Consider the following 11,567-nt stretch of genomic DNA (forward strand, 5'->3'; position numbering starts at 1 on the left):
ACCCACAAATTGCCTTGAGCTTCTTGAAAATCAGACAGGATAAAAATGAAATGGTCTTTGGTGATGTAAAGCTCAAATGTGACAAGAACTGGTAAAATAACCGACTATTTTGATAAATCATTTCAATATAATGTCATGTCCACCTCAGATTTTACTCAGATCACATGGGACCTCAGAAAAGCTTCACTTTTTTGCTTTACATTTGAAAACTTCCAATATAATTTTCTTGAAAAAAATATAAGATAGATAGGCCAACAAGCTCATTGTAACTCATTTATACAGCTAAACAAAGGTGAGGTAAAAAGATGCCTGAAAAACAAGATCTATAGGAAAGATGAAGATAGGTCCTCAATGTGTATTAACTCTACACCATTAACTCAAGAATCACAACAGATTATACAAAGACTTTTCTCAACATGAGTACAGTGGTGGCCCGCACCACGACGATAATCCATTCCCCTGAAATCGCTGTTAAGTGGAAACATCGTCTAGCGAAAAACAATTCCCCAGTGGAATGCACTGAAACCCATTTAATGCGTTCCAATGGGGAAATTACCTTGTCGTCCAGCGAAGATCGCCCATAGGGGAAGCCATTTTCCAAGCGCCAATCAGCTGTTAAAATGGCTGCCCTGCGAAGCATGGGTCCGGAAAACACAGGGCAGCCATTTTGCGGAGCCGGAAAAATCGTCATTTTGCGAACAAACGGTTCGCAAATCAAGGACCTAATCGTCATCAAACGAAGATCCGCCATAGGAAACATTGTCATGTGATTTCACTGTTCTGCGAGGTCGTCATCATGTGGGGCACCACTGTACGTACATTTTGTATATGAGGACATTTGTACAGAAATCTTCAAACCACCAATTTATAAGTTCAAAGATTTCAGATTTAATGTAAATATAAAGCTGATAATTTTTATTTTACCACTGGGAAGTTACTGCTTTTCTGAAATGTAACTTAGGGCTCTGACATGGTCACAAATTAAATACAAAATGAAATTTTGGAAATATTCTGTCATGATTCCACTAAATGTCATATGTTAGGTGCTCTAAAGTTGTGAAAACAATTGCAAGAAACATATATAGATGTTTAGAATAACAGGTAGAACGAGTATTTTTTAGGAATACAACACTAAACATGCTATGCAAAATTACTACTTGAAAATGAAATATCTTTACATTTGAAAACAGGTTACTTGCAAGTCAATCCACATTTTATTTACTTATTTTAGCTACAGTATTTAAAAAATTTAATTACATGCAAACATTTTCTTGTTTATGTTACCAATAAAAATACAAATTTAGACTCATCACATCATTGCAGACTGAATAGACATTCGGTATTAGTTTTCACCAGTGGTATGTAGGAAAATCAAGAATACTTCAGGGGTAGAGATTTAAGTTGCCAGCAAGTAAGAATTAACAGACTCAACTGTGAGAAGAGTTTGGTGTCCAAACTCCAGACTATAGACTTTGGCTCCCACAAGAATATTCTTATCTGTAAAACCAGAAGTTCACAAGTTAAGAGCTGGAGCCAGCTTCCATTATGATTAGATAGAGCCACTGAAAATAATAAGACTTACACTACACAGCTATCCCGTTATTTCAACTGTTCTATTTGGAATATGACTATATCTGAATTAAGCCCTAAACCCACTCCAGAAGTGTAACACTTTGTATTAGTGTAGTCAGCTAGTGTAGTGCTCTCCAATCTGTTTTAACCACATCATACAATCCCCCAATTACTGCCCGTGCCAACTGCAGCTTGTGGAAGGGGTGGTCCAAAACATCTGGAACACACCATGTTGCCCACTCCTTTCTTCACACCCTTTTATTTTCCAACTAATTCGTAAGTACCACTTTGTCACATTCTTTGTTGACATACTACCTAGAAGGTAGCATGCCTCAATTTCATTTATTCAAATGCTACTAATAAGCAAAACATTTACGAATCACCCCCTATCATTTTGTTGGGAACATTTTATTGGTGTTGCTAACAAAACTAAAGCTATATGATTCACTCAAATATTTATTTACCACCACTGTTAAGTTTGATACAAAAACCCCACAGCAGCTATGATTAGGATAATGATTTAATACTAAATTCTGCCTAAATAGGCCAGTGGTTAATATGGTAAATCAAGAACTATACTGCCGCTGAACATTAACGCTAGACTCTGGACAAAATGTTATTTCAGCAGAGGAACCCCTCCATGTCATTAATGTGGGCATTTCATATAGAATGTTTATAGCCAGTGTTCCATTTTGCGAGCAGAAGCCCCAAACGTTAAGCTCAAATCCTCGAGCGGGCATCTGTCTCCTTCGCAAGGAGGTGAGGCTTCCCTCCACGCTGACCCTGTTCATTTGCAAGAACGTCACCAGCGAAACCGGGAGGGTGACGAAGTTACCTAAAACCGCACCCTCTACCAGCAGCACAAGCCAGCCCTTCCACTCGGCATACTGGCTGACTTCTTCCTCCACCACGACACCCATTTCAAATTAGCCGTCTTACTCCACCCTCCTTCTAGATTGTGCAAGAAGGAAATTCTCGATGCATCACCCAGAGTCACCACCGACTTCCGCTCCTTGTCAAGCAACCCAGGCAAAAGGACGCCGATTCCGCATTTAACAAAGGGGGGCCCGGAGAGCCCGGGAACCCTGAGCGGCGGAGGCGGCGAGCGGGAGCTGCTGTGGAGGAAGGGGGGGGGGGCGTGAATGTGGCTGCTTGCGTGTGTCAGTCATGTCACGGCTCCAAGTTGGGGACAGGGCGAGAGAGAGAGAGAGAAATCCCGGGGAAGCGCCTGAACTAGGCAAGCCCGCCGCCATCTTACAATGCGGGAAAGAAGCGCCCGGCCAGAACACAGAAACCCGAGGCGGCTTCTCGGCGTAGAGGCGCATCGAAGCCGCCCCAAACACCCCTCTGTGAGGGCGCACACATAACACAGGGCCCCTCATGGGCCAGCTCCTGTTCTTCGCCGATCACCCACCCCAACCCGAAGTGAAACCGGACTCCCAACATCGCAGCACCCGCAAAGGTTTCTAATCCGGTTCGGAGCCTGTCGGCCAAAACTACCGTTTCTGTGATTTTTCAGGAGCGGCCCTGACAGGAAGATTGCGAATCCGGACCGTCCCGAGCCGGTATTTCTCCCCCCCTCCCCCACTTTCCGGGCTCCACCACCCCAGAAGGCCTAATCCGGGGATTAAGGCACAACCGGGGACGGTTCCCAACCACCAGGCCCGACCGGGGTAGGCGAGGAGTCGGGGCGACCAGGGCTCCCCGTTGCCCACCCTAAGCCTCGTCCAGGTGTCGGGGCCGCCCGGCCCACCCCGCCGAATACGGACCCTCCGACCAAATCTCTCTCCCCCCCCCCCCCGCTCCCGGCACAGGCGGAAGCCGTCGGAGAAGGGGGTCAGGTCCTGCCACCGCCTCCCCGCGGCTCTTTCTGCCCGACGGCGGCCGAAACAAGCTCACCTTGTTGATGCGTTTCAGTGCCATCTTTTATACTGCGAGAGGCGAGAGTCGCTGCGTCAGTGGTGGTGGCCGCCGCGGCCCGGGGGTTGCTATCGCTGCTCCTCCTCCTCCTCCTCCTTCGCCGCCGCCTCGTCCGGCCTGTCTGCGCCGCCGCTGCCGCACTCCCTCCCTGCGGGTGGGGGATGGAGCCGCTCGCTTACTCGCTGCCTGCGTTTCTCCTTCCTCCGGAAACAGCCGGGGGCGCCCGCCCGCCCGCCTCGCACACCAGCCGCGACGTCACCGGCGGCGCCTCCTCCTCCTCGCGCCCCCCCCCCGCTCCGGTTCGCTTTAGTCGCCTTCCTCTGTCGGGACTTCCCGGAGGAACCGAACAGCGCGAGGCTTCGAGCACCTACGTCAAGAGCGAAGCGAGAGGGAGGGAGGGCGCAGTTATGCTGAAGCACAGCCGCCGCCGATGGCGAGGCCGAAGAAAAGGGGCGGGCCTAAATAGGCCCCTCCTCTCCTATCCCACCCCCCCCCGCCGGGGACCGCCACCGCCCTCCCTCCTGGGGGCGAAGGCGGGCTCAGGGCGAAAGAGAGCGCATGACGTACCGCCCCCCCAGGAGCTTCCGATTGGCTGAGGCCAGCGACGCTCAACTTTCGCCGTAGGGAGGGGTGACCGAGAGAGCTCCTTTGGGAGAGGAATAAGGAAAGAGGTGTCAGAAGTAAAGGGAGCGGGGTTCGTGATTTGGGGACACGCTCGTTTCCTGTATATTTTTTTCCGCCCTTCCCTCCCTACCCCCTGCAGACAAGAGAACGAGGGAGCGCGAATAGTCTCGGTTCAAGCTCTCGCGAGAGGTGGCGGGCACGCGCGTTTACCCTCCGCAAAAAAAAAAATTAAATCCCGCCCTCGTACTCAGCAGCACTGATAACGAGAGAACGCAGATTATGCGCGTGCCCGCGTTTGCGCGCTCTCCCCAACCACCACCACCCTGGGAGGAGAGGAGACGTAGTCATTCACCCTTTCTGGCTCCCTTCTTCCAAAAGCTGTGGGGACCCCTGCCAACCTGGCCTCAGACGCCGCTCGAGTCCTGGGCACGGCGCGTGCGCGTTCTGAAGCCGTCACCCGCCGTGTCTCCGTTCGGCCTTCCTTTCCTCCTCCCCACCCCCGCTCTCTTTCGAGCTCGCGCTTTCTCTAACTGGCGGCCCCTCGCGGCCGGATCTATTTATCAGGAAAGATCTGGCCCTGTATCCCTCCGCATAGTTGGGCAGGGGGGCCGTCTTACTCCCCTCCCCCAGCGCCAAAAATGTTGAGGGAGAGGTGGCAGTTGGCTCGCCCAAAGCTGTTTCTCTGGGCAATTTCACAACGGGACCCTGGACTGAGGAAGATGGCGTAGAACTCAATGAGACCTGTTACTGTGTTCAGGGTTGTGAGCCTGAGCTCCTTCACACAGGCTTTTCTTCGCCAGGGTTAAAGGAGCTTCATGAGAAAATGAAGTTATTTTCATCGACTTGCCTTAACAATACAGGAACTTGCAAGAGAGTGGCTTTTAGCTTCCTGAGACTTCTTCAAAGATAGAGAGCCACAGATGCATTTTAGAAAACTTCTTATCATAAGGGAAGAGTCATGTTAAAGAGCAACACATTTAATTTGGCATAACCTTTTGTGGATTGAAGTCCACTCTATCAGATGGATTGACTGCCATTCATGAAGGCTTCTATAACAAACTTGTTAGCCTTTAAAGTGCCATAAGGATTTTGTTGCTTTCCTGCACCACATTCACATATTTCCCCCTCTAAGGGTGTGAACTTTTGTCTGATTGGCAAACTCTTCCAAATAGGGGGAATAAATTAATAAAATATTTTGATTGAAGGGCAGGATTAATTGACCAAAGGGAGGAGTGGACTTGCTAATTTCATGATCTACTTGGGAGATGGCCCTAGGAATCTAGACAGGACCCATTCTAGTTAAAGTGATTATACAGTATTCTATAGTTAAATTCTAGGATTCTGTAGACAAGCAATTATAAAGTTTACATCAAACTGCTATGATGTAGATGCACTACTGGCTGAATCGGAAATGTGCTTTGATTACAAGCAGTCACTTTAGCTCTGTGGCAAGATCAGTCAGTTTATCAACTGGTGACCTCAACCATTTTATCAATGGGAGAGATGGGGACAGCAAGAGAAGAGTGGAAAGCAAAGCCATATCTGCTTTGGGGTGTGACTGTGTCTACTACCATCTCTGTCTTCATTGGTGTGCTTCACCCCTAAACACAGACTATGCTGAAAAATCCAGCCTCAACAGATAATAATTTTGCCATGTCAGGCTACCATGTATGGGTGTCTATAAACAGGCATCACCCCAGTATTTTATAGGCATTGTGATTTTAGCAGATAGTGTCAGATCAGCACTAAGGAGGGCTAGGTTAACATTCTTGCCAGACAGTGGAAACTCACTGGAGGGTGGTAATGGTAAACCACTTATGGAACTATTAACCTATCTCAAAAACCCTGCACATAGCAATGGCAGACAGCAATAATCTAATTACAGTATAATGAACATAGAAGACCCTAGATAACACTATGATTCACATTGGTGTACTGATTATGTATGTTTATTTCAAAAGCCATTCAGTTTAGTTATTATAATCGGGACGATTTAAACCTATGACTTAAGTAAAGCATTTAAATAGATTATTCCATAGTAAAGTTAGTAAGACAGCAGGTTGTGTTGTGAATATTCAGGGTTAAGTGGTGTATGCTATGCAGTTAATGTGTCCTTTAAAGATTGTCATGAGGCTGTGTAAACAATTCTGTCTCATTTCTAGGATATGTGTACAAATTTTAGTGCTAAGTAAAGACCATGTTTAACTGTATGGCTTAGTCTGTAGAAATATATTTTGTTAAATGGGTCATTTGTGAAAATGACACATAGCATCACCATCAGGACATTTTGCAGCATAGGCTACAAACATGAAGAATGTTTTCAGCCCTTACCAAAAAAAAACCCTGCACACTGATTAACTCTAAACTCCTTTCCTGTGGAAAAGTTTATTGTTTTCTGCATCCTGCCTTTCCTCTATTGCGCTGAAGGTGGCTTATGTGGCTCTTCTCCCCCTTTATCTTCACTACAGCCCTGTGAAGAGGGTCATAATGAGAGTGACTGGCCAATGTTCCTTCAGCTCAGTGGGTATGAAGCTGGATGTCCTACATTCCAACTGAACTTATTAAGCACAATATTACACTGGCTATAAACCTCCCGGAGTGACAGTCATCTGGGCAGTATAGAAATCAAAATAAATAAATTCACTTGGACAGCTTTGCTCTTGTAAAGATGGGCCAACTAGTCTTTTCCCCTCCTCTTCACCAGTGGTGCAATTGAGTTCCAGGATATATTTTAGAGCATGAATAAGGACATTATTTGCCAAAAATCTGGGATCTGGTGTACCCTGCTTGTTCAAACAAGATGAGATGATAAGGTATCCAAATAATATTTTAGTATTGTTCTGTGGCAAACCAGCATAGAAAAGAGGAAGTCAAAGAATGAGAAAAAGAATAAAGCAGAGAACAGATACTTTTTATATACTGTATTTTTCCATATATAAGACTATACTTTTGTCTAAAATCTTTAGACTAAAAATTGAGGGTTGTCTTATACATGGAAGTAAGCTGAGGAGAGAACAAAAACACGTGGAGGGGGAGCAGGTATCAAAGCGATCTTGCGGCACTTTGATCCCTTTCCCCCTGCACTTGCTAAGCCCCACTTAGATTTCTTAATTTTGGATTAGAAAAGTGGGGGCATCTTATACATGGAAAAATATGGTATAATGGGTTTCCTACCTTATTCTGATATACAGTGGAGCCTGGCTTAGCGAGCGCTCCATTTTACGACGAAATCACTTAGCGACGCTGTTTTTGCGATCACAAAAGCAATCGCTTTGCGATGGTCCCTATGGGGTATTTTCGCTTTGCGATGATTGCAGGGAAGCCATCATCACAAAGCCCCCATTTTCGCACAGCTGATCGGCAGTTTCAAAATGGCCGCCAGGGAAAAAACATGGCCGCCCGCTGTGTTTAGGGACGGATTCCTCGCCAACAAAAATGGTGGCGCTATGGAGGATCTTCGCTCAACAGTGAGTTTTAAGCCCATAGGAACGCATTGAAGGGGTTTCAATGCGTTTCTATGGGCTTTTTAATATCACATACCGACGTTTTCATTCTGCAGCGATTTTTGCGGAACGAATTAACGTCGATAAGTGAGGCACCACTGCAGTTTAGTAAGAATGATTGGTAAGATTGTTTGCTTTTCCAGTTAACGGCTAACAACTGGGATTTGGTTGGCTGGAAAGCTTTTGTTAAATCTCTTTTTTTTATTATTTATATCCCGCCTATCTGATCGGTTGAGACCACTCTAGGCGGCGAACAGAATAAAATGAAACAGTGCACATATATGAAACAATTTTACATAGAAATAAACATAATGAAATAGACTAATAGAAGGAAGAAAGAGGGCATAGGGATTGACTGGAGGGAAGGCCTGCCGAAACATCCATGTTTTAAGTTGATTTTTAAAGGTACCCAGCGAGGGAGCCATATGAATCTCAGGAGGTAGGTTGTTCCAGAGGTTTTATAAAATGGAACTATAATATAAGCACAAGTACATTTGTGAAGCTTACACTATGCTCAGATTTGCAACTGTACAGTATTTCCTAAACAAAATTGAGTGATTTTATTAGTGTCGTTTCTCTGTTTTAGATGTCATATCTTTTATGACAGAGCTTTTAATTAGTTTCAAAATATTTGAATGTAAATGGAAGATTGATGTGGAATTGTTACAAATAACAAGGTACTTTCAATTTGTTCCTTTTCTAATAATGATGCTAATGATTACAATATGATTGTAATTTAATGAAGAACAACCTCAGTTGTTTTTAGGGTAGCTGGAACTTTTCAATTACTTTTATTAGTTATGAAGGGTGACTTCACAAATGGGCAGAATCAATATCACATGGTTCAAATACTGGTTTATGCTGTGCTTATGCTGCTGCCTTAAGCTCTGTCATTGGAGCACAGAAGCAGCAGTGAGGTGAACAGTCCATTAGCTACCACAGGGAATGGTTGGAATGCAGTCCTTCACCTTTGCCAAGAAAGATGTTGACATGCATGGCAGATGAGTGCTTCTTTTGTAGCACTCAATTAACATACAAAGTAGTAAGCAACAGTTCAGGGTATCAGGTTATGAGTGGCTTCTAAATAATACTTTTAAAGTTATTACTGTGAGGGTGGAGATCACCACCAGTATCCTGAGCAGGCCATCTGTCCTCAGCTTGCAGCCCTGGGAGAGCCCAGGAAAGACTTTGGCTCCTGGGTGTCTGGTGGGCAAGGAAGAGGAATGATAGCTGTTGATGAATGAGCCAATGGATGAAGGACACCTGGAGAGGGAGAAGGGGGGGGGCGCAGAGCAAAGGAAGAGGAAAGGAAGGATACAGAGGCTTCCTCCAAAGAAATGGAGGGAAAACAGAGACCTCAGGGGAAGAAGAGACCTTGGGGGAGGCTATCAAGGCCTGGGACCCTCAATTTTGCACCTCAGGGAAAGGAACCCCAAGGGGAAACCCCTGGACCTGGCCATTAGGCTAAGGAAGGGGCTGCAGATTATGAGGCCCTGTACAAGGATTACTAGATCCCACAGCACTGCCATCTTCACTTTGGCTACTGCACCATCCAATGGGAGCAGTAGCACTCTAACTTAGCTACAATGTGGGAATGGAAGTGCCAGCAAGAGAGGCAGAGGAGACTCCAGGAGAAGTAGATGAGCATACCCCAGTATCTCGCCCCCCTGCCCAGCTCTACCAGATATCACTTAACGGGTCTGACCAGGGCCAGGACATTTTCAAATCCTGTTAGCCACCCAAAGTAGTGCTGCAGCACTAGATAGGTGGGGTTTAAATGTAATAAATAAATAAAATTATCCTCTCCTACTACTTTCCAAACTGGGACACCTGGGGCCTTCTGTGCTATTAACAGGGGCCCTTCTGAAAATCACCTGGAGGATTAGTGCAAGAATCTCAGTCCCCCAGAAAGCTCAAGGAGAAAGTCAAAATCACCATTTCTGTTCTTATTGCTACTCCTTAGAAATAAAAGCTGTTACTTGTTCTACCTGCAGCTTGTTGCTCATGGGCATATTAACGGGAAGCCCTACAGATACTAGCACCACCAGGGTCAGACTGATGACACAAGTACCTATTTTTTAGTTAGAGAATTAGCATGTTGTAATCTGGCCATTATTCCCTTGTTGGAAGACATCAGTTTTACTGTCAGAAAGAAAAGAGAATTTAGACAAGTTACAGTCTTCGGATATGACAAAATGATGTGCACGTACACACATGCATACACACACATGCTTAGAGAATCACTCAGTGTGTCTGTAGCAGTTCTGCTATAGGTGGCATTCTGTTCACAGAATGAGCTTGCATATTTTCTGACAAGGTTGCTCTCTGAATAGGTCATAAAATTACAGAGCAGTATGTGTTGTGGACAATCAAAACACGGGACACAAGAATGATTTATCCAGTAGTGGCTGATTTACACTTGTCTGTTAGAACTGGCAGAAAACAATGAAATAGCATGTGAAGAATGGCTAAATGAGTTGAATATACGTCTCAAGTCCTCTCATTGGGACAAAGGCAGCCTGCAAATGACACATACATACATACATACATACATACATACATACATACATACATACATACATACATACATACATACATACATACATACATACATACATACATACATACATACATACATTTCAAGAAATGCTTAGTCATAGTATTTAGGAGGCACTATGGAATTTATCACTGATGAAAACAAATCAACACTGCATTTAGCACAGGATGATTCTTCAAACAGACAGGTAATCCTCATATTACTGCAATGGTTACATATGCTTGCTATGTATTTTAAATTCCTCATGTCAAACATCTTTCTGCAAGAAACCTCCAATAATAGCCACTGATGTTGTGATAATCTGTGCGCAAACCATCTCAACATAATGAGCTAACTGTGTGAATAATGTGCTGTCTTTTATAGAAGAATAGACTGCCATTAATAGGATGCACTCAAAGAATCATCCTCATCATCCACCAGCAGAAGTGATAATTGTGCCAACAGTCAGTAGACAGACTGCCACTTATGACTGACATGATTAATGTGCACCAATCATTACCATGAGATGTTGAAGATAATGAAGTGGCCAACAATCCATCCAACAGACCTGGACATCCTCACCCAGTGAATCATTTAATTTTTCACAACCAAAGGACCTGCAGGGAGCCATTGTTCTTCTGTGACCTGAAAAGTCACCTTGCAGGAATGTGGTGTGATATGTTGTCCTAACTGTTTGACTCACACTTATACAGTCCCTTCCCTATGGGATGTTTGTAACAATTTCAAAATAGGGCCAAAACATCAAGGGATATCTTTAAGTATATAATGATTTGTGATGCGTTGATGGTAAAATTGCTAGCACCAGAGACTAAGATCTCTCATTGCTCTCCTTTTGTTTTCTCACCTGCTGTCCTTCGCTTTATGTGCTCATTTTAGAGCAGCCTCTACACAAATCTAAAATCTGTAAACTTTTGAATGCTGATCGTTTTCAATACTTCCTTCTTAACTTTTGCTGGATAATTTTAAGTCAGCAATGTTGAATATTGTGGTAAATTTAGTCCAGACAATACATTTTTCTGGATTATATCCCCATCAGTGCCATCACTTTACTCTTTAGTTGATGAAACAAGTTCTTTAATTTTTTTCTGATAACCTTGCTGTTCATATACTTTCTATAGCAAATCTTTTCTGATTTTCTCTAGTTCAAAAACTACTATTCTTTACAGGCTGAGGGTGCAGTGTTTATTGTTCCTGTTTTAGCTCTATGCTATCTACGGCAATGAAGAGCAGTACACCTGCTAGTTGAGAATAATGGGAGGGTCAAAGGACCAGGGAGATTATAATACTACGAGGGCAGCAAAAGTTCCTTAAGTGAGAACATGCCTCACTTTTCTCTACTATGTCAGGTGCTTCCTTTACTGAATGGCATGATCTGTTAATGCAATCAGGCA

The 11,567-nt window shown here is 44.5% G+C and overlaps 1 protein-coding gene across 1 annotated transcript in view; it reads right to left on the reverse strand.

Annotated features, from left to right (window-relative positions):
* Positions 1–3,749, reverse strand: part of UBE2D3 (ubiquitin conjugating enzyme E2 D3) — a 28,072-nt gene extending 24,323 nt beyond the window's left edge. The window contains exon 1 of the mRNA XM_020805412.3: positions 3,472–3,749. Coding sequence (XP_020661071.1) covers positions 3,472–3,495 — 24 coding nt within the window. The 5' untranslated portion in view covers positions 3,496–3,749. The remainder of the gene's footprint in view (positions 1–3,471) is intronic.
* Between the last annotated feature and the right edge of the window lie 7,818 nt (positions 3,750–11,567).

The sequence above is a fragment of the Pogona vitticeps genome, chromosome 5 (assembly GCF_051106095.1).
Source record: "Pogona vitticeps strain Pit_001003342236 chromosome 5, PviZW2.1, whole genome shotgun sequence".
Taxonomy (NCBI): domain Eukaryota; kingdom Metazoa; phylum Chordata; class Lepidosauria; order Squamata; family Agamidae; genus Pogona; species Pogona vitticeps.